The 13,815-nt window shown below is 41.6% G+C and overlaps 1 protein-coding gene across 1 annotated transcript in view; it reads left to right on the top strand.

The window, feature by feature from the left end:
* col9a1b (collagen, type IX, alpha 1b) overlaps nucleotides 1-13,815 on the top strand; it is a 149,970-nt gene that overhangs the window by 105,205 nt on the left and 30,950 nt on the right. The window contains exons 24-26 of the mRNA XM_043681717.1: nucleotides 1,232-1,303; nucleotides 12,162-12,197; nucleotides 12,304-12,348. Coding sequence (XP_043537652.1) covers nucleotides 1,232-1,303; nucleotides 12,162-12,197; nucleotides 12,304-12,348 — 153 coding nt within the window. The remainder of the gene's footprint in view (nucleotides 1-1,231; nucleotides 1,304-12,161; nucleotides 12,198-12,303; nucleotides 12,349-13,815) is intronic.

Raw genomic sequence — 13,815 nt, 5'->3', positions numbered from 1 at the left:
GTAGTGTTAGGTAAGGGGTAAATGTAGGGGTATGGGTGGGTTTCGGGTCGGTGTGGACTTGTTGGGCCGAAGGGCCTGTTTCCACACTGTAATCTAATCTAATCTAAATCAAACGTAGACTCAAAGATTTCCATCCCTAAAGTGTAGAACCAGACATGTTTTTGCGGCAGTCTCGATTTTCATCTGCCACAGTGAATTCAAACCCATATCTTAGAATGTTAGTCTGGGGTTTTATCACTAGGCCACTGCCCCCAGCAGAGCTGACACTATCACAAGGCATTTGCTTAGGAAGGCACACCTTGGGATTAGCAAACTGCTAGCTTTTTATAAAAATTGGAATCAAAACCCTGACATTTTGAGCAAGTTGGTCTCGTAACTGGTCATCAGCTGTCAAAGGGAAAGATATTGTAACTTGTTTTATCATGAGGCATTATCACAATGTGACAGTAGTGTCATTCTGATTCCACAAGCCACGGCCATTGTGTGACTCATATAGTAGGGTACTGGAGAACCCAATGTAGATTCAGTGAATCTCCAATTTAGCTGCACCCTTAATCTGTCCCTGGATTCCTGGGACCTGCTTCATCTTTAAAAACCTTGCTGCCTGTTTTCAGTGACAGCATTTCTGCCTGTGTCTCCTGGAATATGGAGGTGTGGGAATTGGGGGTGGTGAGGGAGGGGGTAGGTCGGGGGAATGATAATGGTTGTAGGGAGTAGAGGTTAAGAATCTCACCTATGTTACTGTTTTCGGTGAGTTTTGTTGCATTGATGCACTTTGTGCATTGTACCTGGAACAGTGTAGTTCTGTACTGCTCTTGCAAGTAAGGGGTAAGTCACCATCAATGGTTGTATTTACTCCTTGCTAGACAGTATTTATACAGTAACAGCAGAACTGCACCACAGGAGAATGAACTGAAAGAGCTCACTGTTCCTGAGGAATTTAAACCACAGGCAAAAAAAATCATGTAAAAGTGAGCTGAAACAGACAGGGTCAGAAAGACTGCTGAAGAATGTTAAAGTACGTGCTAAATTAATTCAGCTGAAGGTTTGAGAATAATCTTCAAATCAGCACCAGTGAAAGCAATACATTTCTGTTCTTTTGAAATAGGAATAGCACATAAATAACATTAAGTTTTGTAATAATGATAACTCTCATTCTAAGTGCTGGATGATACTTCCAACACAAATATTTTACTCCATGACTTCCTTTTCCTCCTCCTGAACATTGTAGGGTCCCATTGGTGATATTGGCTATCCTGGTCTTCCGGGTCCAGCTGGTTTGCCAGGTGCTAAAGGAGATCGGGTAAGAAGCTTCTTTTTGTACTCAGAGCTCAGGAATAAATCAGAATCTTAAGTTACCCTCCAACACTCAGGAAGTTCTGTGTTGCAGTTGTTATTCAAAGCTGTGCATTTGTCTGGGTCAAAGGAGAATCAAAGCGATGGAGGTAGATGGAGGTAGATCTCATCTAGGGATGATGTGAGAGTGAAAGGGATGGAGAGTTTGAGTGAGAAAGAGAGAGAGAGAGGGAGATCCTTATGATTATGCTTAATGCTGAGAGCAGTTTTAATTTTTGACACATGTAATTTTGTAATTTCATGAAAAAATACTTTGATGAATGAGGAATTTTGTTGAATTTTCTCTTTAAGAAATTCTCAAACATTAACTCTGAATGAAGTGGATACAATGAATTATACTGGGACGAAAATTCTTATCCTTAGTTAAATGCAGAGTTTCCCAATTTTTCTTTCTGTTCTTGAGATTAAATGAACTGCTAACAACAAAGATGTAACATTCATTGGCTTGAAAGAAAAGGTCAGTGCTTAAGCAGTAAATATTCTTTAACAGTTCTCAGTGAGTGTATCTATGAAAAGATTCTGCAGTAGTTCAAACTGTAGATGACTGAAACACAGTGAGGAAATCCTAAAGCCTGTTGTGTCTATGCTGGCTCTTTGCCAGAATTATATAAAATTAAACCAATGGCCTTGTTTTCTCTCAGAGAAATGATCTTCTATCATTTGTTTATTCTTTCTTTAAAAGGTGTGATGGTCTGTGTTCCAGCTGCTCACTGTATTTAATCAGCCCCCAGTCCTACAACACTTGCGTGCAGAGGTTTCTCCTTGCTTTTCCTATTCATGACTGATGACCTTTTCTGTCACTAAAACTTGAGTCAGGAGGAATTGGACTTTCCTCTGTCAGCCAAATAAAAATGCCTCATAATTTTAAGAATCTCAAATAAGTTTCCACTTAATCTTCTCTAATTGAAATAACTGCACATCTCTTCCCATGAGCTATGTCATCACTGTGAAATAATGCTGTATACTCTCAATGCCTTTGCAGTCCAGTGCAACTATGGGCTGTCTAACTATGAGCTGTTCAATACAGTATTTGATATTCTGTGTCCAAATATCATCTAGTGCAGATCTGTTATAATCATTTTGTTCTTTTATTCAAAATGTCTTTGGTCTTTTTCAGTCAGTTTACTTGCCCACTTTCACTTTTAGAAATTTAATTCTATTAGCTTTAGGTTCCTACTCATATGAATTCTTCAACTACATATTTCTATTAAGTAGATTCTCCTGTTTTGTGTTTTCCTCTAAATTATATTATCTAATGTCCTCACATTATGTTCACATCTTTGTCTTATTCTTGTACCATCAGCAAATTCAGAAATTGTGCCCACATCCAAATCTTCTGTTAACGTTCAAAGAAAAGTGGACCCTTTGAGAAGAAGGATGAGGAGATTTTCTTTCTCTCAGAGAGTCCTGCAGCTTTGGAACTCTTTGCCTCAGAAGGTGGTGGAGGTGTTGTCATTGAATATTTTTAAGACAGAAGTGGATAGATTCTTGATTGACAGGACAATCAAATGAGAACGTAAGAACTAGGAGCAGGAATGGGCAATTCAGCCCCTTAGGGCTGCTCCACCATTCAATACGACATTCAATACCTCATTTCATCTTCAATTGTACTTTCCTACCCGCTGTCCATCACTCTTTTAAACCTGGATGTAAGTTTGCTCGCTGAGGTGGAAGGTTCATTTCCAGACTTTTTATCACCATACTAGATAACTTCTTCAGTGACCCTCCGAATGAAGCACTGGTGATGTAGCCTGCTTTCTATGTAATTGTTTGAGTCTCCTTGGGTTGGTGATGTCATTTTCTGTGGTGACATCATTTCCTGTGGGTGATGCCATTTCCTGTTCTTTTTCTCAAAGGGTGGTAGATAGATCCAAGTCAAATGTGTTTGTTGATAGAACAAACAGCCAAATGTCTACCACACCCTAAGAAAAAAAACAGGAAATGGCATCACCATTGGAAATGATATCACCACAGGAAATGACATCACCATTGGAAATGATATCACCACAGGAAATGACATCACCAACCCAAGGAAACTCAAACGTATAAATAGAAAGTGGGATACACCACCAGTGCTTCATTCGGAGGCTCACAGAAGATGTTACCTAGTATGATGATGAAACGTCTGAAACCGAACCTTGCAGCTCAGCGAGCATAGAGTCATAGAGTCACAGAGATGTACAGCATGGAAACAGACCCTTCGGTCCAAACCATCCATGCCGACCAGTTATCCCAACCCAATCTCGTCCCACCTGCTAGCACCCGGCCCATATCCCTCCAAACCCTTCCTATTCATATACCCATCCAAATGCCTCTCAAATGTTGCAATTGTCCTCTGGCAGTTCATTCCATACATGTATCACCCTTTGCATGAAAAAGCTGCCCCTTAGGTCTCTTTTATATCTTCCCCCTCTCACCCTAAACCTATGCCCTCTAGTTCTGGACTCCCCGACCCCAGGGAAAAGACTTTGCCTATTTACTCTATCAAGCCCATCATAATTTTGTAAACTTCTATAAGGTCACGCCTCAGCCTCTAACACTCCAGGGAAAACAGCCCCAGCCTGTTCAGCCTCTCCCATAGCTGAAATCCTCCAACCCTGGCAATATCCTTGTAAATCTTTTCTGAACCCTTTCAAGTTTCACAACATCTTTCTGGTAGGAAGGAGACCAGAATTGCAAGCAATATTCCAACAGTGGCCTAACCAATGTCATGTACAGCCGCAACATGACCTCCCAACTCCTGTACTCAATACTCTGACCAATAAAGGAAAGCATACCAAACACCTTCTTCACTATCCTATCTACCTGCGACTCCACTTTCAAGGAGCTATGAACCTGCACTCCAAGGTCTCTTTGTTCAGCAACACTCTCTAGGACCTTAGCATTCAGTGTATAAGTCCTGCTAAGATTTGCTTTCCCGAAATGCAGCACCTGCATTCACATTTATCTGAATTAAACTCCATCAGCCACTTCTCAGCCCATTGGCCCATCTGGTCAAGATTCTGTTGTAATCTGAGGTAACCCTCTTCGCTGTCCACTACACCTCCAATTTTGGTGTCACCTGCAAACTTTTTAACTGTACCTGTTATGCTCGCATCCAAATCATTAATGTAAATAACAACAAGTAGAGGACCCAGTACCGATCCTTGTGGCACTCCACTGTTCACAGGCCTCCAGTCTGAAAAACAACCTTCCACCACCACCCTCTGTCTTCTATCTTTAAGCCAGTTCTGTATCCAAATGGCTAGTTCTCCCTTTATTCCATGAGATCTAACCTTGCTAATCAGTCTCCCATCTACTGCTCTGCCCTCATCAAATCTCTTTGTTACTTCTTCAAAAAACTCAATCAAGTTTGTGAGACATGATTTCCACGCACAAAGCCATGTTGACTATCCATAATCAGTCCTTGCCTTTCCAAATACATGTACATCCTGTCCTTCAGGATTCCATCCAATAACTTGCCCACCACCGAGGTCACGCTCACTCGAGCAAATCTACATCCAGAACCTCAACCTGAGCTACAAATCTTCTCAAAACTCGCTAACTCTTTTAAACCAATTACTAAATGTCTGTCTATCTCTTCCTTAAATTTAGATTAGATTAGATTACTTACAGTGTGGAAACAGGCCCTTTGGCCCAACAAGTCCACACCGACCCTCCGAAGAGCAACCCACCCAGACCCATTCCCCTAGATTTACCCCTCCACCTAACACCATGGGCAATTTAACATGGCCAATTCACCTAATCTGCACATTTTTGGAACGTGGGAGGAAACCGGAGCACCCGTAGGAAACCCACGCTGACACAGGGAGAACATGCAAATTCCACACAGACAGTTGCCTGAGGCAGGAATTGAACCTGGGTGTCTGGCGCTGTGAGGCAGCAGTGCTAACCACTGTGCCACCGTGCTGCCCACAAGTTCACAGCTTGCGATAGCCGGGAATTTACTCTGTGTTCTGGTGTCCACTGCACTCTGGGGTAATGAATTCTACAGATTCATGACCCTTTGAGAGAAATAATTCCTCCTCATTTCTGTTTTAGATCTCTCACTCCTTTGCCTCTGATTCATTCTGGGGAAACATCCAATCGATTCTGGCTTTGTCAATCCTTTTTAGTATCTTATATATCTTAACTAAATCTCCTTTCATTCTTCTAAACCCTAATGAAATAGTGGGAATGTGAAATTTGAAACAGATCAGTCACAATTTTATTGATTGGCAGAGCAGGTTCGAGGAACCGAATGGTCTACATCTGTTCCAAATATATGTTTGCATTCACCACTGGAGTACGTCAATTCCAATTCTTTCATCAATTCAAATAGACACATCTACTTGAATGTTTCGGTCCATGCTCTAACTTTTCTGTTGTGCCATAATTCAAATTGCTTGCAGCAAGCCTTCTGTGAGATGCCTTATCAGTTCCATTCAATCAGTCTGCTTGTTCTGTGTCTGCCATATCAAATGAGTACTTGGTCAATTAACAGGGCCTCTGTTGTTTCCTTTTCATGAAGGGCAAAACGGCTGACCACCCAAACTGTGCCAAATGCATCTATACAGTATAAGTGTTGAAAGCGCTGGTGACTCTCACTCCCCATCAATGTAAAGTTTTTCCATCAACTTTTTCAGAGGTTTATGATTCACCTCTGGAGAAGGTGGGACTTGAATCAGGTTTCCTTGCCCAGAGGTAGGCATTCTCCCACTGCACTACAAAGATATTATGTATTATCTACTGTATGCACTCTGAATCTTCATACTGATACATTATATGGGGCAGTAGACCAGCTAGCTGCACGTTATTAGTTTACTATGACTTATGTGTCCCTTGAGGAATATATGTTTCTCCCACTTCCTGGTGATTACTACCAAAGGATCTTGCCCATGATGAGGGCTCAGTGAAACAGAGGACCCAGGATTAAGGTCATTCACAAAAGTACCAAGTGCTAAATTGATATTAACTTCAAAAAAATTAATTGGATAAATACTGGTAAGGCCAAAATTTGCAGGGCTGTGTGGAAAGAGAGGTACAGTGGGACTCACTTGATAGATGATTCAAAGAACCAGCAATTTAATGATGGGATGAATGGTACCTTTTGTCTGGTATCATTCTATGATAGCTAGGCTCATAGAATGGTTACAGTGCAGGAGGAAGCCATTCAGTCCAACATGTCTGTATTAGTTCTTTGTTATATTCTCCCTGCAAATTCTTCCTTTTCAATTAACAGTCTAATCTTTTTGAATGCAGCATTTCATAAGTCCATAAGATATAAGAGCAGAATTAAGCCATTTGACCCATCAAATCTGCTCTGCCATTCGATCATGGCTAATATGTTCCTCATCCCCATTTTTCTGTCTTCTCCCCATAACCCTTCAACCCATTGTCAATTAAAGATCTGTCTAACTTCTCCTTAAATTTAGCATTGTCCCAATGTCTACCGCATTTTGTGGTAGCGAATTCCACAGATTCACAACCCTTTGGGAGAAGTAGTTTCACCTCAACTCTGTTTTAAATTTGCTACCCCTTATCCTAATATGATGGCCTCTCCTCCTGAATGCCCCACAAGAGGAAGCATCTGTTCCACGTCTATTTTATCCATATAATCTTGAATACCTTAATTTGATCTCCCCTTGTTCTTCTAAATTCCAGAGTGTAGGCCTGAACTATTCAATCTTTCTTCATACGACAAACCTCTCATCTCTGGGATCAATCTAGTGAAACCCCTCTGAACTGCCTCCAATGTCATTACATTTTTCCTCAAATAAGGGGACCAAAACTGTGCACAATATTCCAGGTGTGGTCTCACCAATGCGGTTATAGTTACAGTTGAACCTGCCTCCACTACACTCTAAGGCTGTGAACCATTCACTATGTGAGATAGTGATTCTCATACAATTTTTGCTTCTTTTACCAATTATTTGAAATCTGTGTCTTTCGTTCTTGATCCCTTTATGAGTGGGTACGGTTTCTTCCTCTGTATTTTGTCCAAACCCCTCAAGGTTTTGAACACCTTGATCAAATCTATTCTTCTTATTCTTCTCTCCAAGGAAACCAGGCTGACGTTCTTCACACCTGGAACAAATCTTTTCTACACTTTCTGTAGTGCCTTCACAACCTTCTTACAGTGTGGCACCCAGAAGTGGATCAACTCCAGTTGATTTGAACCAGTGTGCTAAATCAGTACAACATGACCTCCTTTCTCTTGCACTACATGGCTTGATTAAAACAGCCTCAGATACTGTTGTTATATTGCTAGCTTCATTCATATACTGACACAGAAAGCTAGTCAGTCCATCTTCCACAACCGTTTACTTGCATCTCATAGTTCAATAAAAACCCCAGTCTGCTCACTTCCTTTACATCAAGTCCTCTTAGGAGGTGAAGCCAGTAATTTAACAAACATCTCAATTAATCAAATTTCAGGCAGTACCCACCAGGGACAGACAATCAGCCATATTTTCAATTAAAAAAACAGAAGTTGCTGAAAAAGCTCAGCAGGTCTGACAACATCTGAGAAGAGAAGTCAGCGTTAATGTTTTGGGTCCGGTGACCCTTCCTCAGAAAGGGCCAGACCTCGTGAGCTTTTCCAGAAACTTCTATTTTTGTTTCTGATTTACAGCATCTGCAGTTCATTTGGTTTTTAATTTAACAAAAATGACTTGTTTTAACTATTACTATAAGAAGCCATCCCTTTTAGTTAAACACGTTCTCAACTTGTTCAGAGATGTTTTTACATAGCAATGAAGTAAGTAAGACTTGAACCTGGATCTCCTGACTCAGAACTAAGGACACAAACATTGCTCCTCCTCTTTTAATTTGATAAACTCACTACTAAATCACCTAATTATTGCAAGTAAAACAAACAACAAATAACAACACTGCCCACTGGCTATAGTGCAATAGTCATAACATTGAAGGACAGTTGGAAAATAAGGGAGGAAACTAAATCAAAATGACGATGAAGGGGGAGACAATACATTCTAGCCTGTGCAGTGCACACTCACAAATCAATCCTTATTTTAATAGACTCCCCCATCAAATCAACAAATTAAAACAAACAGTATGTAACAAGCACTGCTAACTAACCAGCCCTTGATATTTTATAAACAACATCAAAGAGGTGGCTCAGAGGTAGGAATACTACCACTGCACTACAAGGGTCATACAAACCAGCCCCTTTTTTTGTCAAGAATCTCTCAGACTTGCTTCTCAAATTCTGTATTTACCTGTGCAGAGATTTTAAAGTATACTCAGGATTAGGTGGGAATTGAACCCAAGGCCTGTGGCTATGAGGTAGAGATACTAACACTGCACCAAAGACCATCCCTTTTTTTATATAGATAAAATAGCCCTTAAATATATGCTAAGAGCAGGGAGCATCAGCTTCTGTTTACCATGTCTGGAGTATGCTGTGTTTCATTCTTAAAGGAAATATCATCTATAACATTGTCAGCGTTGTGCTTTATTAACTGACCTCTTAATCTGTCCTGTCATCTTTAATGGCTTACACACACACATAGCCAGGTCTGTCTGCTGTTGCACCCTTTCTAGAGTTGTGGCCTTTATTTTATGTTGTCTCTCCATGTTCTCCCTACCAAATTTAATCACTTTAAATTCAACCTCATCTACCACATATCTGCCACTCTAACTACTTGTTAATGTCTTTCTGACATTCTGAACTGATTTTCTCACTGTTTACAATGCCCAAAAAATGCCTATTGACTACTACTCAACCAATTTTATGTCCATGTTGCTCCTGTCCCTTTTCTTATGTGAACTATATCTACAAGTGGGCGTATGGTACTGAATCATATGCCTTTTGGAAGTATATGCCTCATCAACTGCATCATCCTCATCAACTCACTCCATGTTAGTTCAACATAATTTTTCTTGAGGAAATCTATGCCGGATTTGTTTAATCTCTATTTGTTCACGTGACTGTTAATTTTGCTTCAAATTACTGTTTCTTCAACAGTCGGGTTTGCTGAGCTTACCTTGCTGCACTTTTTATGAACGGGGGATTACTTTTGCATTCTCTGGGCTTCTGGTATTACCTACAAATCAGGAAGTTTGAAAAATTATGACTAATGTTTCTACAATTCCCACTCTCATTTCCCTCAGTATCCTTGGATACTTCTCATCTTCCTTAAGAACAGACAGCTTTTCTGATACCTTCTCCTTACCAATATTACATCTTTTGTTGTGTCTTACTTACCTCTCCTTTCTCATAGCCTGGGTAGCGTCTTCTTTCTTCTTCCTCCCATAGCCCTTGCTCTGTGAGAAAGATTGACATGAGATTCATTTCTTGGCTAAGAGATTTTTTGTCCTACTTATCCCTGATACTGCTACAGTGATACTTCACAGTCTTCTACTTCATTAAACCCATTGAACTGGAATTACAAATTGTGGTAAGAAACTGAAAATTGGAAGAATTCAGTGCCTTGACCCTTTGCGTGAATGACGATGATTCTAAATGGAAATAGGCTTATTGGGCTCAAGGCAGTCTCAATGCCCATTTAAAAGAGTTGTGGACCTCCAAAGGCAAGTGGCAGCCATTTTAGGGCCTGCTGCAGCCTTGCAGTGGAGAGTTGGCTGCTCCTAGAAAGGCTATGGTGGTGTAAAGACAGCAAAACGTGGCCATGGTTGCCACGTTACGGTACAGTTGACTCCTCAAAATCAGTTAAACTGAAATATAAATGGAAATTGCATTTCTTTTGCCCCTGATGGCCCCAACATCTGTGTATAAACATGTCTCAGACTGTTTGACTTGATTTGATAAAACAATTAAAAGTCCCATTTAATTCTAGCCAGACCCTTTAACTTCCTGAAGAGCTTTAGGAGGCTGTATGTGCTGGTGAGTGACTTTCCCATTTCTTTTCCCCTGCAGAACCTCCAAAAATTGTAAGCTATTTCAGAGGTGGTGGGCCCCAGGGCTATGATCTGGGAACACAGTTTTCAAATCCTGCCCACAACCATATCTGCTTCCATTCTCTTCCACTGCCAATTGGGAATTGGTCCATTGACTCAAGATCATATCGGGACAGCATGTCACAAAGTGGGAGCACTAAGTGCACCAGGGCAATACGCTGGATTAGTGGCTTTGGACTTCATGGAGCAAGCCGCCATGGCAGTAGAGATGTGCATTTTATTGGAATCTATTGCTATGGCTGGGTTACCACCTCCAAAAGAGCAAACAGATCCTTTGACAGAGTCTTCAGCTCTATCACTGAGTCTGCTGCAATCAAAGAGTTCACTTTCATTATTATCTGCACTTTAAGTTTCCTTTTGACCCCAAACTGCTATCCTTTTGAGTTAAAAATCATACAACACCAGGTTATAGTCCAACAGGTTTAATTGGAAGCACACTAGCTTTCGGAGCGACACTCCTTCATCAGGTGATAGTGGAGGGCTCAATCCTAACACAGAATTTATAGCAAAAATTTACAGTGTGATGTAACTGAAATTATACATTGAAAAATTGATTGTCTGTTAAGCCTTTCATCTGTTAGAATACAGTGATAGTTTGCAACATAAGTGCTAGCTAGACAATATGTGAAAGGTGTTAGCCCCCTGTGTTCTCTGTCTATGCCATGATGTTTAGATTGATTCTAATCTGAAAAGTGAGAACATAGAGTTTTACATGAATTCATGCAGTTTTTGAGCAAAGTACAATGCAACTCTGCAAGTACAAATTCACCCCACAAAAAATCTGCATAGATGTAGGTCGTCTGTTTGTGTATGTGTGTGTTTGTTTGGGTTGGGGGTTGTGAGTGTGAGAGGGAGTGTTTATGTGTGTGTAGATGAAGAGTGTCTTAAGTCTGTGAGGGGATGCATGTGTGAGTGTGGCAGTGTGTGTGCGTGTCTGGGGTGGGGGGCTGTGAGTGTCTGTGAGAGAGAGTGTACATGTGTGTGCATGAGTGTAGAGTGGTCCACGTCTCTGTGCGGAAGCCTGTGTGAGTGTGGGTGTCTGTAAGGGTGCGTGTGAGTGTCTGTGTATCTGTGTGTCCGTATGTATGTGTGTATAGGAGTGCCTGTGTGTGTGAGTGTGTGTGTGTGTAGGAGTATCTGTGTTTGTGTATAGTGCAATGGTGGTCACCTGTAATGTGACATGAACCTAAGGTCCCGGTTGAGGCCCTCCCTATGCTATCAGCCTCTACTTGGCCACTTTTCTCTGTTGCCTGTCCCGAAGTCCACCTTGGAGGATGGTCACCCGAAGGTCCGAGGCTGGATGTCCTGGACCACTGAAGTGTTCCCCAACTGGGAGGGAATCCTCCTGTCTGTTGATTGTTGTGCGGTGCCCATTCACCCGTTGTTGTAGCCTTTGCTCAGTTTCCCCAATGTACCATGCCTCCGGGCATCCTTGCCTGCAACATATAAGATAGACAACGTTGGCTGAGTCACATGAGTACCTGCCATGCACAAGGTGGGAGGTGTCCCCACGTGTAATGATGGTATCCAAATCCTTTTGAGAATTGTTCATTTGCCTCCAGCTGACATGCAACATTCCACAAGGCAGTAACAGCTCCCGATGTACCATTTCTTCATATCCACAGTTAATTCACATTGAGAGAAATAATTTATCACTTCACAAAGTTTGCATTGCGTATAACTCCAGCTCAGTTCTGTCATTCTTGAAAAATTTGGGACAAGATGTTGTCATGTATTTGTTTGTCTTTATTTCCTTCTCAGGAGTTGTGGTGTATTCTACCTATCTTTTTATAGGTCAGACTAGCTGTCTATTTCTCTCAGTAAATGCTTTCAAATCTGAAAAATCCATTTCATTTACTGTTATATTGTTTGTTTGTTTTCAGGGTGCTGTAGGTTTGTCTGGTGGTAAAGGTGAACAAGTAAGTTCTTGGTTTGAAGTGTATTAAAATGATGATGCAGTCCCTTCAATATTTGTGTTAAAGTATTACACACTGATTTTTAATGTGTTAAAACAAATCTCTTCAGGGTCCTGCTGGTGCAGAAGGTATCGATGGTCCCAAGGGTGAAATGGTAAGAGATGGCAATAATTAGAATTAAAAATACTTTTTTGTCTCAATAGATGAGATTGTAAGGACTTTCCTTTGTGGCTGTAAGTGATAGCCAGGCAATTTACCTGCCTATTGTAAAGCCGATCAGGTGCATGTGTGTGTGTCTGTCTGTCTGTCTGCTTGCATTCTAAGAATTACAATGTGTGTGAATGCAATTAGGACAAAGATTAGCCATGTGATGCTGTTGTGGCACACTTTGGTTGAACAGCATCACTAATGGAAATAAAATGGTAGTGCAGCCAGCTGTGGAGTTCTTCCTCAAAATGACAACACTTTACTACCTGTTTAGTTAGTTTACTGTAAGAAATGCCACAAAATTAAAAACAAAACTATAAATAAATAATTGTATCAATTGACAAGCATATTAAATGTAATATTCCTGATCCTTTTCAATGCACAGAGTTCTGTTGTGTTCTGCATAGAAACAGGCCATTCAGCCCCATTGTTCTATTCCAGTTTGTGTAATCCTGACAATTTCCCTCCCCACCCCTTTCCACCTTCCGCAAAGACCGTTCCCTCCGTGACTACCTGGTCAGGTCCACGCCCCCCTGCAACCCACCCTCCCATCCTGGCACCTTCCCCTGCCATTGCAGGAACTGTAAAACCTGCACTCACACCTCCTCCCTCACCTCTATCCAAAGCCCTAAATGAGCCTTCCACATCCATCAAAGTTTTACCTGCACATCCACTAATATCATTTATTGTATCCGTTGCTCCCGATGCGGTCTCCTCTACATTGTGGAGACTGGGCGCCTACTAGCAGAGCGCTTTAGGGAACATCTCCGGGACACCCGCACCAATCAACCACACTGCCCGTGGGCCAACATTTCAACTCCCCCTCCCACTCTGCCGAGGACATGGAGGTCCTGGGCCTCCTCCACCGCCACTCCCTCACCACCAGACGCCTGGAGGAAGAACGCCTCATCTTTACAAATGAGAGGGACCGTATTGTTGAAGAGGAGAGTGTGAAACGGACTGGTAAGCTAGAAGAGATACTTGTTAGGAAGGAAGATGTGTTGGGCATTTTGAAAAACTTGAGGATAGACAAGTCCCCCAGGCCTGACGGGATATATCCTAGGATTATGTGGGAAGCAAGAGAAGAAATTGCAGAGCCGTTGGCAATGATCTTTTCATCTTCACTGACAACGGGGGTGGTACCAGGGAACTGGAGAATGGCAAATGTTGTGCCCCTGTTCAAAAAAGGGAATAGGGATAACCCCGGGAAGTACAGGCCAGTTAGTCTTACTTCAGTGGTAGGCAAAGTAATGGAAAGGGTACTGAGGGATAGGATTTATCATTATCTGGAAAGGCACTGCTTGATTAGGGACAGCCAGCACAGATTTGTGAAGGGTAGGTCTTGCCTTACAAGTCACATTGAATTCTTTGAGGAGGTGACCAAGAATGTGGATGAGGGTAGAGCAGTGGATAT

This window comes from Chiloscyllium plagiosum, chromosome 3 (assembly GCF_004010195.1).
Source record: "Chiloscyllium plagiosum isolate BGI_BamShark_2017 chromosome 3, ASM401019v2, whole genome shotgun sequence".
NCBI classification, from domain to species: domain Eukaryota; kingdom Metazoa; phylum Chordata; class Chondrichthyes; order Orectolobiformes; family Hemiscylliidae; genus Chiloscyllium; species Chiloscyllium plagiosum.
Note: the sequence above shows the minus strand (reverse complement) of the source record. Positions and strands in the feature narration are given on the sequence as shown.